The sequence below is a fragment of the Syngnathus typhle genome, linkage group LG3 (assembly GCF_033458585.1).
Source record: "Syngnathus typhle isolate RoL2023-S1 ecotype Sweden linkage group LG3, RoL_Styp_1.0, whole genome shotgun sequence".
NCBI lineage: Eukaryota > Metazoa > Chordata > Actinopteri > Syngnathiformes > Syngnathidae > Syngnathus > Syngnathus typhle.
In genome coordinates, this window is record NC_083740.1 from 919578 (window position 1) to 940876 (window position 21299).

The 21299-nt window shown below is 46.6% G+C and overlaps 2 protein-coding genes across 4 annotated transcripts; one reads left to right on the plus strand and one right to left on the minus strand.

Moving 5' to 3' along the window:
* Window positions 1-83: 83 nt before the first annotated feature.
* LOC133151799 (beta-1,3-N-acetylglucosaminyltransferase lunatic fringe-like) lies at window positions 84-5240 on the minus strand. The gene is made up of 8 exons (XM_061275132.1): window positions 4829-5240; window positions 3171-3219; window positions 2676-2778; window positions 2294-2447; window positions 2029-2114; window positions 1807-1966; window positions 1668-1744; window positions 84-1281 (listed from the first exon to the last, which is right to left on the minus strand). The coding sequence occupies exons 1-8, from the start codon at window positions 5162-5164 to the stop codon at window positions 1227-1229; spliced, it is 1020 nt and encodes a 339-aa protein (XP_061131116.1). The 5' UTR covers window positions 5165-5240; the 3' UTR covers window positions 84-1226.
* Window positions 5030-17675, plus strand: LOC133151798 (neuropeptide FF receptor 2-like). Of its 3 annotated transcripts, none has more exons than XM_061275129.1 (5): window positions 5030-5165; window positions 6200-6352; window positions 13752-13807; window positions 13940-15368; window positions 16129-17675. In XM_061275129.1, exons 4-5 carry the CDS (start codon window positions 14731-14733, stop codon window positions 16961-16963), a joined length of 1473 nt encoding a protein of 490 aa, XP_061131113.1. In that variant the 5' UTR covers window positions 5030-5165; window positions 6200-6352; window positions 13752-13807; window positions 13940-14730; the 3' UTR covers window positions 16964-17675. The 3 variants fall into 3 exon arrangements, with proteins under 3 accessions (XP_061131113.1, XP_061131114.1, XP_061131115.1); XM_061275130.1 differs by having other exon boundaries at window positions 5053-5165; window positions 6212-6352; XM_061275131.1 differs by lacking the exons at window positions 5030-5165; window positions 6200-6352 and adding an exon at window positions 13463-13574.
* The last annotated feature ends 3624 nt before the right edge of the window (window positions 17676-21299 follow it).

Here is a 21299-nt window from a genome sequence, read left to right on the forward strand (position 1 = left end):
AATTTACATTCTGGAATGGATCACAAAGTCAAGCGAAATTCTAGTCCAAGCTCTTAGAAACTTCTGACCCCATTCAGCCGCCATTTGAGCAAAATGTTTTATTTCATCATCATCAGTAAATGGATTTAGATTCCAGATGCTGGAGCGTGTGTCTGTCACATATGGCAGGCAATTCATCAAAACCTTATTCATGCATGACAACCCAATGTGAGTCATTTGGAAGCTTCAGAAGATTCCTTTCAAAAAATACTTTTGGATTCATCCTTTTAAAAAAAGACACCATTTGATAAATCTGCTATTCTACATTAAGTTTGATGAGTCATCATAAATTGCTGTTTAAAGCGGACGGACGGGTGTGATGACACAACTTTTGAACTTTATACTGAAACTCAGTCTGAAATATATTTATCCTTAAAAACAACACAACAAAAACACTTTTGATTGCTAGCATTGTCGCGTAACCCTTTGCTAGCCAAACAAGCTAATTGAGCGTGCTAAGCTAACCATCACGTTCCAATGTAACACGGCGTCATTATCGTACGATGCAGCTTCCATCAATGCTTAATTCAATTTGTTTCCACACAAAACGAAGCCTTTGTGTGCTGAACAGAAGTTTGTGTTTAAAGGATGAGCATAGCCAACATGTGCTAGCAGCCGCGTCCAGCGTGGCGTGCCAGACATTAAAAGACAATGGAGCTTTTTTACAACGTGACAGGCGGCAGCAGCTGACGTTACAGCTGTCTGAATGATCCAATGAAAGTAGTTGTTTTTTTACCTCGGAGAAGTTGCAATGCGTGTGAACACAAGCTAGCTCATCTCTGACACTAGCTAGCTCTAGTTTTTTTTTTTTAACAGAACATGTTTTTCTGCATTTATAAAATAAAACAAAACGATTTTTAAGGTGAGTCGTACAGAAAGAAAAGGCAGTCAAATATTTACAGAACAACAAGAGAAATGACTTTGCTTGGCTTTGGATGAAAAAAACAAAAGCATTTGTCAAGTATGAAGAGTGACTCAATGATGTGGTTTGTTACTTCGAACATTGGCAAGTAAACTTTCCAAAAAGCTCTCAAGACACGCCCCAAAAATTGGACTCCTCATTGATTCGGTTCGTTCAGGCCTGAGGACAAACGTCCCTCATGTCCTTCACGTCTGTTCCCACATTCTTCGGCGCTTTCATTTCCCAAAATGGGAGATTCCTTTTCTTTTTTCTCGTCTGGCTGCATTCAGCGCTGGCACCAGGGTGTGTGTGGATGCAACACACAATGTACACTCTTGAACCTAATCTCACACACACACACAAAAGAAAATGGAGGAAGTGAGTGTCACAATGCCTGGAAGGCAAGGCGCCATTTCACAAAAGCTCACATCAACAATGAAGAAAGAAAGCCAGGAACAAGTTGCAAGAGACAGACAGATGAGCGTAGCCCGTGTACAAACAAGTAGTGATACCGCTGACAAAAATGATCAATTTAAAAAAAATATATACCGTTTTTTTCCATGTATAATGCGCAAAATTTAACTAATATATTGTCCTAAAATCTGGGGTGCGCATTATACATGGGTACAGGCTTTTTTCCAGCGTCAACATGCCATTTTTAGGGTGCGTATTATACACGGGGGCGCATTATACATGGAAAATAACGGTAGTTATAATAAGATGTTACCTTGTTGGATCTTGTTGTATTGAAAACGGTCCTTTGAGCTGGATGGTGTTTTTCTCATTGCTGTAGCTGAGAGTCACCTAATTAAGCATACAGACTTCAATTAAATACAATCCAAACATCGTGTGTGAGGGGGGGTCACCTGTTCGTGCACCCGCGTCAACAGTGCCAGGCTCTCCAGGTGCGAGTGGAAGAGCGGCGAGCGAATGAGGCCCACGCCCAACAGCGCCCCCACGATGTAACCGACGGCGCAGTCATCCGGCAGACGGATACGCTCGGCGCTCGACAGAAAGGCGCCCTCGCTAAAATGGACGACGACTTTAGTTAAGGTGAGAATAGGAACACGCACCCCAAAACGTCATACCTAGCCCAAGGTTGCATCTTGATGGCGAGGCCGCGACTCAGGCAGAATCCAGCGCCCCCTGTGGCGAACCAGAAAACTACTTTCCTCTGCACAACACACACCCGCACACACAGTGGTTAGCTTTCTGAACTTCTATGCTAACAGGTTGTGTTTATGTTCAGTCTTAACTCCGCTACGTCAATTCTGCTTTACTTGTAGCTATGCTAACTATGTGAATTTGCTAATTGCCACTATGTCCAAGTGCTAACATCTGCTAACGTTGTACCGTTTTAGCATTAGGGAGCGTCTCCGTGGCTTCCAACGGGTGCTCCAGACTGGGTCGCCCGATGTAGACGTCCTGCGTGGGGCTGTACTGCGACAACAGCCTCAAGAGGGCGCCCATGTTCAGGTAGTTGTCGTCGTCCATGTGACAAAACCACCTACAACCGCGCACGTTAGCAATTAGTTGTGAAAAGTCAATTGTTTTTAGGAGATTGACAGTGCTGTCACTTGGCATGCTGTGTCACAAAATAGCAGTTAGCATAGCTCTAATTCTTTAATGGCGTACTTATTTCCTTGTAACACCAAGAGTATTTCCAAAACACCGTTAGCATCATATCTATGGCACATGCTAGCAATTAGCGCCCCGGCAGCATTGTGTAACTTACTTCCTGTCGGAGTTGAGGAAGGCGTCGTACTCGGCGGCCATTTTGCAAGAGAGCGCTTGTCGGCTGTGAGCTGCCGAGCAGTTGGTGTGGATCAGGTGAACACCTTACGACCGCAACGACATCATCGTGTGTGTTCATTTCACCGCAGTTAAAAGTACACTTCGAAATCTGGCACGCCGCCGTCAAAACGACTGGCTAACAGAGCTAGCTAATCCTTTGCTGACATGCTACGACTAACATACACACTCCCTACATTTTATTTATCTCATTAGTTAAGTCTAATGTTAGCCTGTGAAGTTAGCTTCCAACATTATCGCTAACATTAGCTTCAAATGTTAGTTACTACTTCCACCCCGTTCTTTCTTTCTTTCTGTGTCACAGGCCACACAAAATCCCATACGACATTGACTTCCTGTCTGCTGCTCGCCATGGAAAACACAAAGTCAGCATTCGTCCGCTTCCTGATGCTTCCCGCAGCCCGTGCGCGTTACTCACCCAGCCGCTTCCTCAGCGCCGCGTCCTCGCCGTCGGTGAACACGTACGTCTGCACACGGGGCAAAAAACAAACATTAATTGATTGCCATTTGACTTCATGTACGTCCACGTCTTTTGGTGGCTATGTATATGCTCAGTATTTGTTTTTGCAAATCTATTTAATCTTTGCTTCATTTGTTCGCCACGCAGACCCTTCTGAGATTCCACAGGAAGTCCACCAAACCTCCACTCTAGAGCTAAAAGCTTTTTTTGTGTGTGTGTGTGTGTGTTTTTTTTTTAAATGCATTCCTCAAGTAATGTGATGATGTTCTTGTCTGGCAGCGGTCTTATGACAAGTGTAAAAAGAGCGCATCACAGGCTTAAAGCGTCACAAGACGCTCAGAAATCATTTCACGGTACCTGCGCTAGCCCGTACTGAGTGATTTCAGCCAATGGGAGAATTTCATTTGCCTTGATTGGACTTTTTTTTTCTGCATCTGGCGTACTTACCATTACCATCAAGAGTGAAATTAAGCAACCCAAGTAAATCTTGGGTTATTTCTGAAAATGTGTCCAAGATGATTTCATCATAGTTGGATTAATTTGCATAATCCCGCCCCCACGCAGGCTTTGACCAGCGAGTGACTGACCAAGAGCCGCCGTCACGTCAAGGGCAAAAGGTAAGCAGAGCTGCAATGCGGATTAGCATTAGCAGTGTTAGTTTGATCTATTAAATGAATCTTCCGTTGATGAAAATGTTTCAACTTTATTGATTTAGTTTTCTTATATTAACATTGAAGTGCGTGTGTGTGATGAGCCACAGTTCCCAAGAGAAATCAGCTGAGGTTCCCAGGGTGCGCGTGTGTGTGTTGCGCATTATTTCCACGAGTCAGCATTCTTCAAGCGCGTAGGTGTGCGTGGGAAACAGGTAACGCTCGATCGTGAGAACTCCTCACACACACACAATCAGCTGATTGCACACCCACACACAAACAATATAGCGACAGAATGGGAGGGAGGCGTCCATTTAAAAATAAGAACATTGGAAGTCATTTTACAGCCATAACAACAAATGCAAATCAATTTTTCCACTTTGTGTTTGTTCGTCATGACTAATCCGACATTTTCCAGTTGATTTTTGTAATGTGTTGAAAGTTTTCTGCAACAAATCAAAGCATGGTGGCGCAACGCCATGGTTTTGAATAGATGACATTTAAAGGTTAGTTGGAATTCGCGGCCGCTCGTCACCTCTTGCTCTCGCGTGACGCATCACAAAAGGGCCAAGACCGCCCGTGTTGTTTTACAATGCGGAGAGGCCCGTTGCTTCAAAGCACCCCAGCGTGACCTCCGACCCGTTTTACGACTCAGGAAATCCTGCGGCGTGATCCGACCGGCCTCATAAATAACTATTCAGTTAAGCGAGTTAGTTTTCACCCCAAAGGGCCAAGCTAAAATGTCACTTGAGCAAAAGTCGAGAATATTTATTTTCTGAAGAGACACTGATGGGCCTGGAATGCGCCGAACATTTTTAATCAAGGAACCGCGCGCACTATTTCAGTGACTTAATAACAAAAAAAAATCTCATTTCAAGTCACAAACTGCGTCAATTGTGTAAATAAATCCTTGAAAAAGTACGTGTGGGGGTGCAAGAAGCATGAATGATAGCTTAAGAAACTCACACTTTGCATATTGTTGGAGATCCATGTGTCCAAAAGGAGCTCCAGTCTGCTGCTGTGGTATTTGCTGGTGGTCTTCACCGCGATGAACACGTCCTCGGCGGTCACAAGCTCTCCAGGCTCCCGCGGGACGCTGCTCCGAGCCGGCCGGCTCGTGGCTTTCTTTTCCCGGCTCAGCCGTCGGAAGTAGTCCGTAAAAACCGCGCGGCTCACCGGGGCTCCCTTCGCCTGCGCCTGCGCCTCCTCCTGCGCGCGAGTGATGGCGAGCAAGCCGGCGACGAGCAGGCCGAGGACGGCGACGCTGCAGCGCTGGTGCGGCTCCCCCGCGAACCTCCACATGGTGAGTGCGTGAAGGAGCTCGGCACTCCTTTCATCTGGGTCGAAACCGAAGTACAGAACGCGAAGGTTTTGGGGTGTCCGGAAGTCTGCGATGAAGCTCCACCAATGGGCGGTACTGATTTTTTTTAAACAGCCAATGGGAGACTTGAGCGTCTTTTTGGGGCGGGGCAAAGGAGGCATGTTTAAGACATTGTGTTTGTCTTAACTATCCACTCCCAAGTTTTTATTGGCGTTTTTTTGTGTTTTGTGTTCGCACCAGCGTGTCCGTCAGCGTGTGGCAGGCTTCCGGTTGCTCGCTCGGTTTTTTTAGCCTCACTTTGGGACTTGTCCCTCTTTCCTCGTTTGGTTTCCAGCCTTCTCACAAAAACAGTCCAAAGTCCTGAAGTCAACTTAGAGGCTTCTTCTTAGAAGTAAGACAACCAAACAAAGGGCGCTTTCTTACGCGTTTGGGAACACACAGTGCGCGTGTGCGCGGTTTGTGGTCGCCGTGGCGTCAGTGGTGCTGTCAGGGGGTTCGAGAGCCACAATGTGCGTCAAAAGAAAATTTGCTTCAAACTGCACGAGGACACAATGAATCAGTTATGAGGTTGTTGTTTTTTTTGGAAGCATTTTGTTTGAATACTTTGTCATTCTTTGTCTCACGAGGCCTCTTGGCAAAATGTTTGGAACACACAATTGATTTGAAAGTCGACAGAAATGACGGCAATATCACAATGAAGCCAAGGGAAATCCTTTCAGAAGTTTGGTTTCCACCTGTAAACTGTACAACTCGCAAAAAGTCATTTGGAAAGGTGAAATGATAATTGCAGTAATGTGGTTGCACAAGTCTGCACACCCTCTGCCCAGTAGAGATTTAGAATTAAACCATAACATCCCAGCTGATATTAAAACGAGGTTCACTGATATAAAGCAAAAAAAAAAAAAAAGATACAATCTTGGATGTCATTTTTCGGGGTGGGCATGTTCTGTTGGATATTGTTAACTTGATCCTTTGCCAGGCAAACAAAAGGATAACGGAATGTTTTTGTGGGGCAGGTTGTGCGGCAGCTCATCACTGTCAAAGAAAGTGAAAAGCTAAAAGGGACGCTGGATGGATGGCTTTGGATAACCGTTGCAAGATGGAAAAAGGTCCAACCTTTGACAAGATTTGGATGTGGACAAGACTGTGCTTCTGCCATTTTCCTTGCGGTGAGTTAAAAAAAATTAAAATTCTTCTTGCTTTCGTATGAAATGGAGCACGTTTGCCTTGAAAAGACACCCGGTCAAAGGAGCTTAAAATGGCCGCTTCACCTCAAAATGGCTGGCTCCTTGTGTCTTTTTACTCATGGTTTCTTGAGACTTTTTTTTGTCTGGTAGACACATATGTCAAACAAATTTCATGTCGGTCAATTTTTATTTGTGACCTCATTGAGTTGAGTCGTTTATTTTATTTTTTATAGCCAGTCGGCACAAAAGTTTCTCAGTTTCCCCCTGAGAAAAAAAACCCTCAGATATAAACTGTGTGCGTGCATGTGTGCGTGTGCGCATGCGTGCGTGTCCGCGTGCAGCAACAAGGAGTCTTGTCATCTTGTGCAGGAATGTACAGTCATGTGCGTGTCATTAAAATGCTTGGAGACCAAAGGAGCCACTGCAGACCAGTCGCTTTCATATCAGCAATTCAGCCTTCTTTTTTTTTTTTCTAATGAAATCATTTCAGTAAAAACCGGCCATCACATGATGAATGAAAAGTGCATTCAAAAAAAAATATGGATGACCTGTCAGCTATCTGCACTAAGTTGATTAACTTAATTGTGAGTCCATCGTGCGTGCGCGCGTTCGCTGATTGTGTGCATGGCCTTGCTTTGCATCCGGTTGTGCTGCGTGAGAACAATCTCAAGTTCTCACGACGTGCGTCACAAACGCGGCCGCCCTCGCAGTGCAACACTTTCCACTGACGCCGATAAAACGAGCGCCCCCATTCATTTTTATGACCAGACGTCTCCTCCCCCGCTTTGTCTCCTCGTGGTTTCCTTCTCGAGCCGTGACGTCATTTTCCTCCGTGTTGCGCTGTCACGAGGCCGAGCTTGAGAACATTTTTTGGTGCTCGGAACGCTGACGTCAGATAAAATGCCGAAGAAGCCTTAGCAAGCGGACTTTGAAGCTCATCTCTTTGGATGTACTTTGGCATCGTTTTGCTGATGCTGCATGGAACTTTGGGTCACCACACGGTGGGGCTAAAGTGTCTTAAATGCTGTCAAGCACTTTGACCCCAACAGTAGGGACCCAATTTGGTCCTCGCTGTGGCGGGTCAGAAGGTCAACGCATGGAACTAACCTGTTGTAGATGTTTATTTTCGCGATTGAAGTAGCTTGTTCCAAACATGTTTCGCCCCCTTCGAGCATTTTGCTCATGTATCGGAGGAGATAACTGCAGCAAGTGTACCTAATGAAGTGGCCCGCAGTCGTGTGCTTTTGTGTGTACGTGTGTTAAAATTCAGTCTTGTATTTTTCTTATCTTGTGCCAGCCAGTTTGTTTTCTGGGGAGGTTTGCCCGTGTGCGCGCGAGTCCCCGCGCTCGTGCGGACGCCTGCGTGTGTGCATTTAGTGCACGCCGCCGCTGATATGATCACTTTCCCGTGCCGCATGAAAGGCGGCAGAAATCACGCTGGACAGAGGAACGACACTCTTTCTGCAATCGACTGGCACTTTTCCGTCGTTGCACATTTCCGCTTGAGCCACTATTTATTTAGATGCTGCTTTTCAAATGTACCGTATTTTCCGGACTATAAGGCGCACCGGACCATAAGGCGCACCTTCAATGAATGGCCCATTTTAAAACTTTGTCCAAATATAAGGCGCACCGGACTATAAGGCGCACCATCAATGCAATCACAATATAATAACTTGGAATAGTGAAAACAATAACAATATATCAATAATGTTAATATCACACAACACACAAAATAAACATGTAAAGCTTACTTTAATAAGTACAAAACAAAACAGTCAAATCAGTAAACTTAAAAAGGTAAAGTTCCATCCATCATTCTCTATTTGGTCCATATATAAGGCGCACCGGACTATAAGGCGCACCGGACTATAAAGCGCACTGTCGTCGTTTGAGAAAATTTGAGGTTTTTAGGTGCGCCTTATAGTCCGGAAAATACGGTACTTGCAGTTGTAAGACGTAATCTTCCCAATGTCGAATATTTATGAGCATGCGTTGGTTTTGAGCGTTTACATTGCGCCGCTGTAAATTTTTGCCTCTCACTTGGGATTAGATCAACACGTACAAATCCTCCCATCCCGCGCATCATTAATACGCATATCAATAAACCATATCAGCAAGCCTTGTGTAATATTTATGCTTGTTTTTAAATGACTCGTCCTGGTTTCGTCAGGAAGAAAACAAATAGGAAAAAATGATATTTCAATCAAATTCCAGTGACCTGGCCTCGAGGGCCACCGTCGGTTCTTTGGACGCGCGGGAAAAAGGCAAAACGAGTTGACGCGGTTGATCAACTTGATTATGTTAGAATAGAATAGAATCGATCTTTATTGTCATTGTCACACATGTACAACGAAATTTAAAAAGTGCCAACCGATCAGTGCATGAAAATAAAAAAATAAATAGAAGATTAAAAAAATACAATATTATTAATATTTTTATATTTCTTATATTTATACAAGATGTTCTTTATTTATTTGTCTGTCCACTTATGTAAACGTTTCGCCGTAATGCCGGTAAAATTGGCGTTTTTAAACCAGCTAGCTTGTCAATTTCTGCCATTTGTTTAGTTGCGTCTTCTTCCCAGGCGCCATTTTGTTTGTCGCATTGCGTACGCTTTTCTCCTTTCACGCAGCAACACTGTTTGCCCTTTCACCCACGCAATGGGAATCATCCGTCGTGTCTAATAAGCCGCTTTGTTTGTTTGCTTGACCATTTACATGCGTAATCGAAAGCGATGGGCACGTTTAGCGAGCGCCATTAAGTCCGTTTGTTAGTGAAATTAGCCGTTATTTGTGAATCAATGGCTATTGATCGTCGGCCGTGCTCGCTCCTTCTTAGGCTCAACAGAGGCCCGCAAAAATGACACAGGCGTTCAGTCAATGCTCCATTTATTGCTATTGATGCCTGAACAGCATGGCGTGACGGGATAACGGATCCCGACGCCATCAAACAAAACACTCGTACATGGCAGCTTTTTTTTTTTTTTCTTCTGGAACAAACATCGAAACACCTTCAGTTGAAGGAATGTGTTGCTAAAAGACGGAAGAGCCAAGTAAAAATAGAAACAAAGATTTTTTTTTAATTATTAAACTGATTAATGACAAATAATGCATATACTTATCCAGTAATTTATACAGTTAAATTATATGGAGTTCTTTTTCTTAATATCAATTTTAAACAAATATTTTTTTTTTCCATTAAATGAACATTTCAAATATGAGAGAATGAATTGAAAGTTTCAATGAGTTAGAATTAGTTGTGTGACCAAAATCCTCAAGTTGGAAAGCAGATGAAGGACAAAGAAAATTAAATTCAATGAATCAAATATTCTATTCAAATGTAGTTTCCGTGGAAACGAGAGAAAGGCAGCTACCAAAGAGAAAACAATTGAAAGAAGACATTATTCAATAACAGCGAGGGAGGCCATGATTGTAATTTCGCTTTCTTTGTGTGTCTTGACATGTGAAGAGATTGACAATAAAGCAGACTTTGAGGATTAACAACCAGCTCTTAATTTACCCGCTATTTTGAAATGTCTTTTTGCTTTGCTTTCCACGTTCTTCTTAGAAGTCCTTGTTGAGACTCGGATGTGTGGTCGCTCCACAGGATTGTGCGCTGGGACCATTTGCTAGCCAAAACAGCAGCGCCACAAGTCAAATGCAGTGACAGTTTGGCTTGCGGTACATTCTGACGCGTGCTCATTCCACAATGCTGTTGGCTTGCTCACCAAAACAGGAGCAGGCTGATGTCATGAGCTGTGGACAAGTAGCAAAGGCCACCAAGTGTGAGTGCTCACTCCTCAATGTTGTGTTGAATTTGTGTTGCCCTGCGCGGTCACTCCACAACGTTGTGTTTGTCCACGTTCGATTAGTATTATGCAACTTGTGTAAATACGCTGCAGACTCAAAGTGGCCATCAGCCTGCATGAGTGTGCTGCTGATTCAAGGAGAAGTGCTATTTGTGTGTGTGTGTGTGTGCACCTTAAAGAGTGTGTGGTCATGCTTGAGCAGACTCGCTCCCTAATGGCTTGCACGGTTTGTTTCACTTGCTCCAAAAAATTCAATTAATAGCATAAATTTGATAGCCCGGTGTGTGTTTGTATAAGTGTGTGTGTGTATGAAGAATGTTATTCATGTGTTTTTTTCCCGTGGTCCTTCTTGCATGCGAATGATTTATGCTAATCACTTCCTGTCCGTGCACACGATGTTGTTACAACACACACACACACACACACACTTGCTTGTCGATGCCAATCCATCGCTTACGATTTATGGCGTTTTCTTGGAAGCTGTTACGCAACGTCCGCCTTGCTACGCAATGAGTTCAAAGGTCAAAGTCAGCTTTATTGTCAATCCCTTCATAAGTCAAGGCACACAAAGAAAGCGAAATTCCGTTTCCTCCATCCCACGGTGACGAGACACGGTACACGATAAACATACAATTAGACGACACAAAGTAAAAACAAGAAGGCACAAACAATAAAAAATAAATAAATAAAATGAGTGATGAATAAATAATAAACAAATAACACAATAAATAAGAGGAGCAAAACTGAGCCAGTGTGCCTACAGCAGACAGTGAGCAGGTCTTGCCACGTGAAGGAGAGGATGTGATCTTCTCTCTTGGTATTGATTTTTTTCGACCAGGAGCCAAGCACACCTAACGAAATAATTGTGGTGAAAATACAATTTAGTGACAGCGTTAGCGCGTGCTAATTAGAGCGACCATCTTTGCTTCTTTCTTGTCGCTCATTTTGTTTAGCGACGTGCTAATTAGCGCCGAGACGCCATCTTTGCTTCTTTCTTGTCGCTCATTTTGTTTAGCGACGTGCTAATTAGCGCCGAGACGCCATCTTTGCGTCTTTCTTGTCGCACACTTTGTTGTTGTCGTTGATACAAAAGTGGGCGGCAGAAGGCTAATGGTCCACATTGACGAATCGTGCCCTATCATTTCGTTCGTTGGACTAGCGGCATACATTTTTTTTTTGCAAGCGCAGCGATTCAGTGCACGCCATTACTCCTCGCATGTTTTATTGGCCTGCATAAAACGATGTAATGCTTTTCTACTGATTAACCTCCATTTAAAACTTGGACACGTACTCCGAGCGCTTGCAAGGTTTGCTTTCTTCAAAACCATTTTCAATTCTAATCCAGAGAGATTAAAATGACAATGAGAAATGCTAATCCTGAGAGAAAAAAGTGCGAAATCGGTCCAAATGGCCACCGACGCGTCTACGACAACAATCTTGTGTTACAACTTTAATTCTTCCACAAAAATATGAATCATTTCAAACATTGGAAACAAATCTGTAAATTCACTTCCTAGCGTTTTTGAATTTTTTTTTTTTTTTTTTTTTAGCTTGACGACTAGCGTCAAGTTGACTTGTGTCCACCCCCCTGAGGTGAAGCAGCATGTGGCTCATTCCCCGAGGCTGCTCCGTGTTTACTAAACAGCTGCCGTGGCGGTGGCGAGGACTTTATGCCAGGAATACACGCCAATGATTTATTTCTTCATTAGGACGTCCACGCTGGCCCACATTGGTGGTGCACAACAACACGGGAGTGCACAGGAAGGGACTCGCATGACGAACGACGTCAGTCCCGATGTGTGCGTGTGTGTATGTGTGTGTCCAAGGAAGTTGTGCATTCATGGACACGTGAGACAACCGCAGGGAAGAAGAGAACACGCTGGCTTTGCTTTATTCCGTTTCCCCGGTGTTTGTTTGGCAAGCTCTCCAATAAGACAGCCTTCAAAATCTAAAAAAGTCAAGCGGCCTGTAGGGGGCAGTAGTGCGCATGACAAACTCGTAAAAGGGATTGAGAGTGGACAGCCTGGTTGGGCGTGTTTGAGAGTGGAGACAGCGGCTTGATTTTGATTTTATAATTTTTTTTTCAGAGAAATGTGTCAGTGGCTTTCTAAAGATAGAAAACAAAGATGATAAATGATGCAGATGAATCGCTCCCGGTGGGGGAACACCGTGAAGCCAACTAGTCCCAACTGTGTGTGTTAGTGTGCGACACACTCACAGCTTTTGAGCTAAATGTGTTGTGATGTCAAGTCCACAAGGGTCCGTGGGAAACCACACAGCAGTGGATCTGCTATATTTCAAATCAATATTACATATCATGGCACAGAGAAAATGTCGCAATGGCCGACGCAGCGTATAACGAATTTTATTTGTTTGCAAACGTTGCGGCTGGCCTCGTGCGCAACGTGAACGCGGCGCAAAAGTCCGGCCAGGATTTCACGGGTCACGTGAGCGATGATTAAATTGCAATTATTTCAATCGATGGGGGGGCGGCGCGGCGGCATCCCTAGCGGATATTAGCGTTTCGGCTGCGGCGTGGTCCGAGACGCGTGCGGCCTCATTTAGACGTTTAGCCGTTGGAGCCTGCCCGCCTGTTGTTTGGATGAAGACGGCCCAGAGACAAAAGGCGTCGCCAAGGTGACGGCCCGGACTTAAGCTGTATGCACAGAGCAGAACCTCCCGGAAAGTCTCATCAAGTCCGCCATTTTGGCCTGAATCTGACCTTTACGGCCTCCGGACACAAATGATTTATCCCCCAATGACACTTTGACTGAGCGACCCACATAAAAAGTCTAAAAAAAAAAAAAAAGCTCTGTCCGTTCGATGCCACTTTTTGTTCAGACCGATCGATCCCACTATGAATACTCGGCTCTTGAGTTGTCATCGATACCCATACCAAGCACCGATACCAGTAGGAACTTCAATTTTAAATTCATAAAATCTCCCCCAAAACATAAGGCATAATATAATTTTAAATAAAATTAAAAAAAAATAAAATATAATAAAACATGAATTGAGGCTGCTATTGGCAGTACACGTGATGAGAGCAAGTGGCAAAATGTTTTGTAAGGTGTTAATTGCATTTCCTTCCTCACTGCAGGTGGGCGAGATCTTCGTGAGCCCATCTGCATGAAGTATAAAAACCAACCGCACCCTTAGAGATCCGTTTGCTCACTCTTGCTCCGTCTGATGAGGTGTGCATGTGTGTGTTGTGCCCACACACACACACTCCCCCCCCTTTCTCCCTCCCTCCCTCCCTCCCTCCCTCCCTCTCTCCCTCGCCGAGTTGACACTCAGTAGCTGTGTGGAAGGCGTACTTAGCGGATGCTCGGCGATTGCTGGCAACGCCGGGAATATCGTGCCTTTCGTCAATTTGTCGTCGGTGCAGTGGCGGTCGGTAACATTTTTGCTTTTTTTTTTCTTCTCTTCCTAAACTTTCACTCATTGACAATGTATTTCACTCCTCTTGTCGCATTTGACTAAGTGATCAAGAGCAGTAGAATCAAAATATTGGTGAAGATATCCAACGGGAGTATTCAAAGGAATATTTTGTGTGTTTTCCCTCCACAGTGCGGCCATGGCGGGGTGTTTGTGGGGGTCTCGTATGAGCTCCACCTGCCTGGAAGGTAAGAAAGTCTATTAGAAGCAGATGTTGGAATTATCTCAAGCTGACACGCGCCCGCGGGAACGCAGGAAAAACTGCAGCGGCCTCAATGAAGACTTAGGACATTTTTTTCTGCCTCCATTTTGTTCCGTAGATTTAAGGAAAGGAAAGGACCAACAAATATTTTTGCTTATTTTTGGGCTCTTTGGATGGATTTGAAACACTTGTAATTTCGCCAGAGAAAGAAAATATGTCCATAAAAAAAAGTGTAAAGCAGAAATTTTGATTTTAGTAAGTGGCTGCCAAAAAAAGAACAGCGTTCAAAACATGTAGCTAATTGTTTTCCACGTTGGCTGACTCAAATCAAAGAGAAGACTTGGCTTGAAATGACCAAATCCCAATTCAAAAGCAAAATCCGTGTCTGCTGACTCACCCTGAGCCCATTTCAAACCTTGAGACTCCAAGTTCAAAGATGGCGGCAAAGTGGTGCAACTCCACCACGGCTCCGGCGCCAGACTCTTAAATTGGGATGATGGGATTATATTGCTGAGCCCAAAATGGAAACATTTTATTAAAACTCTCGTTAGAGGGAGGATATTAGTCATTTGAAAGCGTCGAGCAAAGCCCGATCCCTATCGTCCTTCCGGCTGCCATTATGTCTGCTTGGGCCAAAGAAATCAGCTCCGTGAGGCGCCTTTACTTCCAAAAAAACGACATTGTCCATCCGGAGCAGACCCACAAAAAAGTCGGAGGAAGCCGTGATTGAAAAAAGACGGGGAGCCTGCATTTTTTTTTTTGTAAAAGAGCCCTAAAAAGGAAAATCGGCACCCTTCAACGAGGAGGCCCGCCAAAAAGTCTTCACAAAAACACCCAACCATGGCCATTCGGGACAAAGAAAGCTGGATGAACTTCTCTCGAGTCTTTGACGCGGCAAGTACTTTTTAAATGGGCATCATGGATCCTCTCCAGAAGGGGCCACTCAACGTCACGCCGGGCCTCGGGCCCGAGCCGTCCCCCGACGAGGTGTCGGACCTGGAGAGCATGCTGCTGTGGACCCTGCACGAGCCCGGCACCATCGCCTTGACCCTCATGTACACCTTGTCCTTCCTGCTGGGCGTGGTGGGCAACCTGATGTCCCTGCGGGCGCTCACCAACCGGCGCAGTCGGCGTCTGGCGGGCGTGAGCGCCACCCGCAGCCTGCTGGTCAACTTGGCCGTGTGCGATCTGGCCGTGGTGTGCGTGTGCATGCCCATCACGCTGGGCAGCCGCATCTACACGGCGTGGGTGTACGGCGACCTGCTGTGCCGCGCCGTGCCCTTCACGCAGGCCGTGTCGGTGTCGGCCAGCGTCCTGACGCTCACCGTCATCAGCGTCAACCGCTACTACAGCGTGCGCTCGCCGCTCAGGGCGCGCTCCATGTTCACCCGCCGACGCATCCTGGCCACCGTGGCCGTGGTGTGGGCCGCCTCGTCCGCCATGTGCGCGCCCATCGCCGTGGTCAACCGCCGGCAGGAGATCAACTTTGAGACCTTCTCCATTCTGGTGTGCCAGGAGGAGTGGCCCAAGCATCGCCTCAAGCAAGGGTAGGTACTGCAAAATGGCGGCTCGGCTTGGGGGTCCTTTTGGGGTCCCAGAGATACTGGGTTTGGGATGGCCCACACAGGCTTTTGAGCTTTGAACGTCTGGGAATGCTGCCTTGAGGTTTTTCTTGCTCAAGTGAGTCTTGAAGGAGAGAAGTGGAGTGGAAAAAGGTGTCGTTTTGAGGGAGGGTGTCATATTGAGGCGGAGCTTTAAGGTCAGGGTTAGGGTGGTTGGGTTAGGTCTAAAAAAAATATATAACAATACATCAAAATATGTACAGATGTAGTCAGACGGTTATGCTGAAATAAATTCAAATTCAAAACACAGCTGTATCCAGATGGTTCGGCTAAAATGAGTTCCGGCTTAGTCCTGTTCTAAAACGTGTTGGTCACCGGGTTCCATTTGTTTGCCCAAGATCTGTTTTCTAGCGTGCATCCATCCGTCCGTCCTGCTTTAAGCGCTTCCAAATTGACCAGTCAGTCGGCGATGTTCCTCGCTTCTCTCGCCAATAATTAGCCGCCACGAACCGCTTCTCTCCGGTGACCCTTGAACTTGAGAAGGAAAGCGGCTTCATCAAGATTCATGACGACCGTCCCTCATTTGCATTTTGCTCACAGTGGTCTTCTTTGGAAGCAAAAAAAAGACTTTGATGGTGGTAAGGAGTGACTCCCGCGTTGACCCCTCTAAAAATGAAATGGCGCCGAATAGCAATGAACCGCAGACAAGTTTTTGGAAGCTCAAAAACATCTCATTCCCCTGCAGATACAACGTACTGCTGTTTGCCATGCTCTACTGCCTTCCCGTCACCTTCAACCTGACCATCGGCTTCCTGACGGGTCTGCGTCTGTGGGGCGGCGCCCGCTCGGCCTTCGCCGACCTGGACCCGCGCAGCCAGGCCCTGCACGCCTCCCGCCTGAAGAGCCGGCAGAAGATCGCCAAGATGGTGGTGTGTCTGGTGCTGCTGTTCGCCGCTTCGTGGCTGCCGCTCTACGTGGCCGATTTGTGGATCGACCGCGAGCTGCGCCCGCCGCCCTGGCTCCTCCAGACCCGACCCTTCGCCCAGTGGTTGGGCCTGACCAACTCCAGCCTCAACCCCATCTGCTACTGCTTCATCGGGGACCTCTACCGCTCGGCCAAGGTGATCCGGACGCGCTACTATCAGAAAGTAGCCGCCCTCTTCGGGGGCGCCTCGTTCGTCAGTTCGGGGGCCGAGGCGTCCCCGTCGGCGCCCGCCGCTACCGAGCGGGACCACGTGGGAGTCGGCGTATCCCGTTCGGTAGCCACCGTTCCTCGCCTGCTGATCAAGGATCTCGGCCAGACGGGGTCCAACAACGGATCGGGGCACAGCATTTCGGACTGGTGCCGTTCCAGCCCGAGCGTGTGCGAAACTAGCGGCGGGCTTTTCCCCTGCAGGTGGCGCCCTTTCGACACCACCCCGGATTCCTCCCTCGGCACCTTTCCGTTGGACTCTCTGCCGTCGCGGAGACACTCGGCCCACGAGAACTTTGGGCCCTTCCTCCTGAGGTTGGAATCTGGAATAGACTGGAATCTTCCTGCCAGGAGGCATTCGGTAGTCCGGCAATCGGCTGCGTGTTGAACGCAATGTTTCAGAAGCCATCAATCACTCAAGGTATTTTTTGCTGCATCGGAGCCAGCCTCCTCATTGCGCCGCTGGAGAATTCTAAAGACAGCAAAGATACGGCCCGCTTGGTCAAATGACAATCGAGCAGCTAGGAGCAGCAGAAGGGAATCTGCTGAGAGTAGAACCGGCCCATGAACGTGGAGAGTCGATGTTAAAAACGGGTTTTAGCGCCGCAGGTGACGCTCAAGCATTCTTGAGGCGCTCGCACGAAAATGAAAGCTGTGTGAAAATGGATTGATTTTGGAAAGATCCCATCAAGCATCACGCTTATGTTGTGTCTTCACGGCCACTCCGGGCGCTCCAAAAGAACCTCTCGGGGTCGTAGAAAAATGATTGTTTGGGTCAAATGGTAAAGTCTCTAAATGAGTCTTTTAGCCCCCGCCGAGTTCTGGAATGATTCGACGCGGTTTTTGGCGCCGCCATCCCGAAGGAGCTTCTGGGCGCCACTGGAGCAGATAAAAAAAAGAAAAAAAACGTTCTCCTTTCATCTGCCCGACAACAAACGCAAGTGAAAAATTTGTCAACAATGTGTGCAGACAGCTTTTTTTTTTTTTTTTTTTTCTTGGTCGCAATTTGGACAGCAAGCAGCTCGTGTGGTTTGATCCGCATTTTTCCTGTACGGCAGCATGAAATTTTGTCGGTCAAAATAAAGGAAACGCGCTAACGACCTCTTGTTTGTCGGCTTTGTTTGGAAAAAAAACCAAGGCTCGGCTAGAAAAGAAAAACGTCCACATCTGCTGAGTCACCTGTTGCGAGATTCCCTGCGCATGTCCACTCGTCCTTGTGACACGCAAATGACGTCCGTGCTCTGCCTTTATTCGTTAGCACGCTACTGTTATCTACACTTGTTTCTCATTCACATCCTGCACAAAAACGCAGAGGCAAGGGTTGGCCTTGACCTTGGAACAAAAGCGCACTTAAAAAAGGATGCTAGTGGTCAGCAGCAACAAGGCTGCGTCAGCACAAACGCAGGCACAGGCACAGGCAGGCATTCAAAATGATTTTGCATGAATTATTCTTTTCAACATGAATCTAGCTTACGTATCATTTGACATCTATATAGTATATGAATATATATCATTTGGTTTTATATTATATGCAAAATTAAATGGATACATAAAAGTGTCCATTGTGAGAGGAAGCACTGAAAGGTCAAGGAGCACGGAGCAGCCATCTTCCCCGTGCAGGCAGGAGCAAAGACAGAACATCTAAAGCGATCATCTCTGGTGAGTACGATGCATTTCGTTCCAAGTTTGGATGTTTTTGTCTCGGCACTCGATAAAGATTGATTGTAAAGCGAGATGTTGTCGTGTCACGGAGAGCTTTGGGCTTGTTTGGATGGACCGCGCTGCAAGGTATTAGCGAGTGTCGGGCTCGTTCTCGCACTATTTGGCTCTCGGACAATGCACCAGACAGCTACACACACACACACTTTTTGCAGGGGCATGACAGGAGGGGGCGGGGCTGTGTTGGGCTGAGATGGAACTGTTGATGCTTCGAGCGTCCTTTCCACCGGCGGCAACATCAGCCGTGATAATGTGCACCAACTTCACACTGCAGGAGTGTGAAATGGAGGACCTCTTGACTTTCAAACACGTTCAAGCCGTCAGCCTCCTGAATCGTCATCGTGGTGACGGCAACTTTTAGAAAACCCGTCGAGTCAATTCGAATGATGGTCGAAAACGACTTTTTGTGATGCTCGTTTGTGGAAATCGAGCTTTAAATTCCCATTTCCTGGTTGTTGTTTTTTCTAGGGGGCGTGGCTAGAAGACTTGTATGGCTTGATTGATGGTTGAGCGGGGGCGTGGTTTCAAGCTATAATTAGCGCTATTTTGGAGCCTCATTTTTTTACACTTGGCAGTTTGGATTTCTTTTTCTTCTTTTCTAAATGCACGACATTTTTATTGCCACTTTTTTGACAAACGGTTTTAAGAATGAGCTTAAACACACATACACGAAAGTGCGTCACGACCTTTTCAGTGTTTTGTTTCCTCTCGCCATCGTTCATTGAAATGAGATCAGAGTTGGCGTCAAACGTTGCCGCTCGCATCCGTCATTGTCACCGATTTCCAATCTCCCCGTCAAGTCAAGCAGAAAAAGACTTTCTCTTCTTCCTGACCTGCATGGCGCCAAAGAGCCGAGCTGGGCGTGCCTCTTCTCCGAAGCTCATGAAGACTAATGGGCCTTGGAAATAGGCTGCGTCCTGTTTTCCATCAAAAAATGAGGCGAGAAAACAAACGATATAGTCACGTCTACTCGCAGGTGAAATGATGACGGCGGAAGCTGCATTTGGATAAAACGATTTCTGCTTTCCGCAGCTCCTCTCAAGTCATCAAGTACTTTTGTCCGACACGTAGCACGGACGTTTGCCGATTGTTGTGCCGGAAATAACGGCAGGCGCTTTATCGTAAACAGATGAGTCAAAAGCGCCCTCGTGATGTCTGCTAGCTAAAAGTAGGACTGTCTCCGGCCCGAGGGCGGCTCTGCGTCACACGACTGAGCTGAAGGCGCTACGCTAGCTGTCCTGGGCCCCAAATTAGCGCCGTTAAAATACAACACGAGCTGCTGCACGTCCGCCACGGAAAGTTATCCTGCGCTAACGCTAACGCAGGATGCAGCAAAGTCGCGTCTGCCGTGGAAAATTAGGCTACGCTAACACAAGATGCACCAAAGTCACGTCTGCCACGCGAAGTTACGCTACGTTAACGCTAACACAAGAAGACGTTCAATGAATGGCTGTCTTGCCGTCCGTCAACACGTCTTTTGTTCCATTTTTTTGTTCATCTCTCTGAGAGCCCAGGGATTAACGGCAGAAGCTAATGACGCGTCATCCCCCGCTGCCACGCGTGACAGGCCGGGCCTGCTTTGTAAGCGACGCACTTGACTTTTCCACGTCTCTCTGCACTTTTGTCTGACGACACCGACGGAATAAATCATGATCGCTCATCTGCCTTGCGTTGGCAATAACGTCGATAATACGGCGCTGGAGTACGCTTGGCTTCACTTTCCGCCACCGCGCTATCTGTGTTCGAGTGTGAGCTCGTACGCTTTGAGGAACACTCCAGCAGAAATAATCAGCTACGGCAAATCTTTCAAGGGGAAAGAGAACGGTCGTCAGAGAGCAAGATCAAAACTCAAGAAGTAGATTTACGGCAAATATTATTTTGTTTTGCCCCGAAGGAGGCAGGCTATTTATTTGCATCTGTATGTTTATTTGGGGAATCTCAGCTACATTTGACCTCGTTTGGATGGGGAAATGATTCACGAAATTAGCTGGAGAATAAGTCGTCTAATAAATAAATCAATTTTAATTGTTACAATTATTTTCCATTTCCAATTTTGCGGACCGCGTGCAATACCGCCACGGACCACTAGAGACCCGCGGACCGCCGGTTGAAAATCCTGCAATCTTATTACTTTTTCTTGACTGCTTCAAGTTGGCTGGTGCTGTTTATGCTTGACGGGCGGTCTCAGGGTGAGGCCATTGTCGGAGTTCTCTGTTAGTGACCGCTTCCTTCGAGGTCAAGGTCAGCGTTGCGGCCATTTTGAATGACAAGCGGCCGGCGCAATCAGGCAGAGTGCATGATAGTGGGAGTTTCTTTTCTCAAGCATTCATTCAAATAGTAATCATCAAAATGAATGCTTCCTTTTTATCTATTTTAATTAAAGTGGGCAAAAGCGTGACTGCTCCAATGCAGCATGGCGATGGATGGGCAACAGGCATGACCTTGCCTGCCGGGAATAAAACGAGAGGGCAACAAAACAACGTCGTAGCTACTCTGTACAATTTATACGACTTGTTCTCCAGGGTGTGGATTTCGAAGGAACGACAACAGGTCACCGTCGATGAGCGTTTCCCTTCGAGTCGTCAATCCACCATATCGCTATACTGGCGGACGGACGCTCTTGATGTACGACGGCCGCGTTGCCGTTTCTGCGATGTAAGCGCGAGACGCCGACGGTCTTGAGAAATGGACGAGCCGGGATGAAAATCGATAGGACGAGGAGCCTGATGGATGGGCCGACTCCTCGGCCGCGACCGCTCCGAGCGGAAGGTCCCGCCCGCGCTCATCGCCGCAAATGACTCATGTCGTACGTCATCCTAATAAAAAGTCAACCTGAGACGTAGTATACCATATGAATCATATTAGAGATTATATAATATCCACCACGTATGTCAAATGAGGAGGAGCTCTTCCTGTCTGAGACGCGAATGAAGCGTGAGCGCCGCCTCCTCCCGACGGGTCCCCGAATGAACGAACAAACGAACGGATGGATGTGTGATGATAAT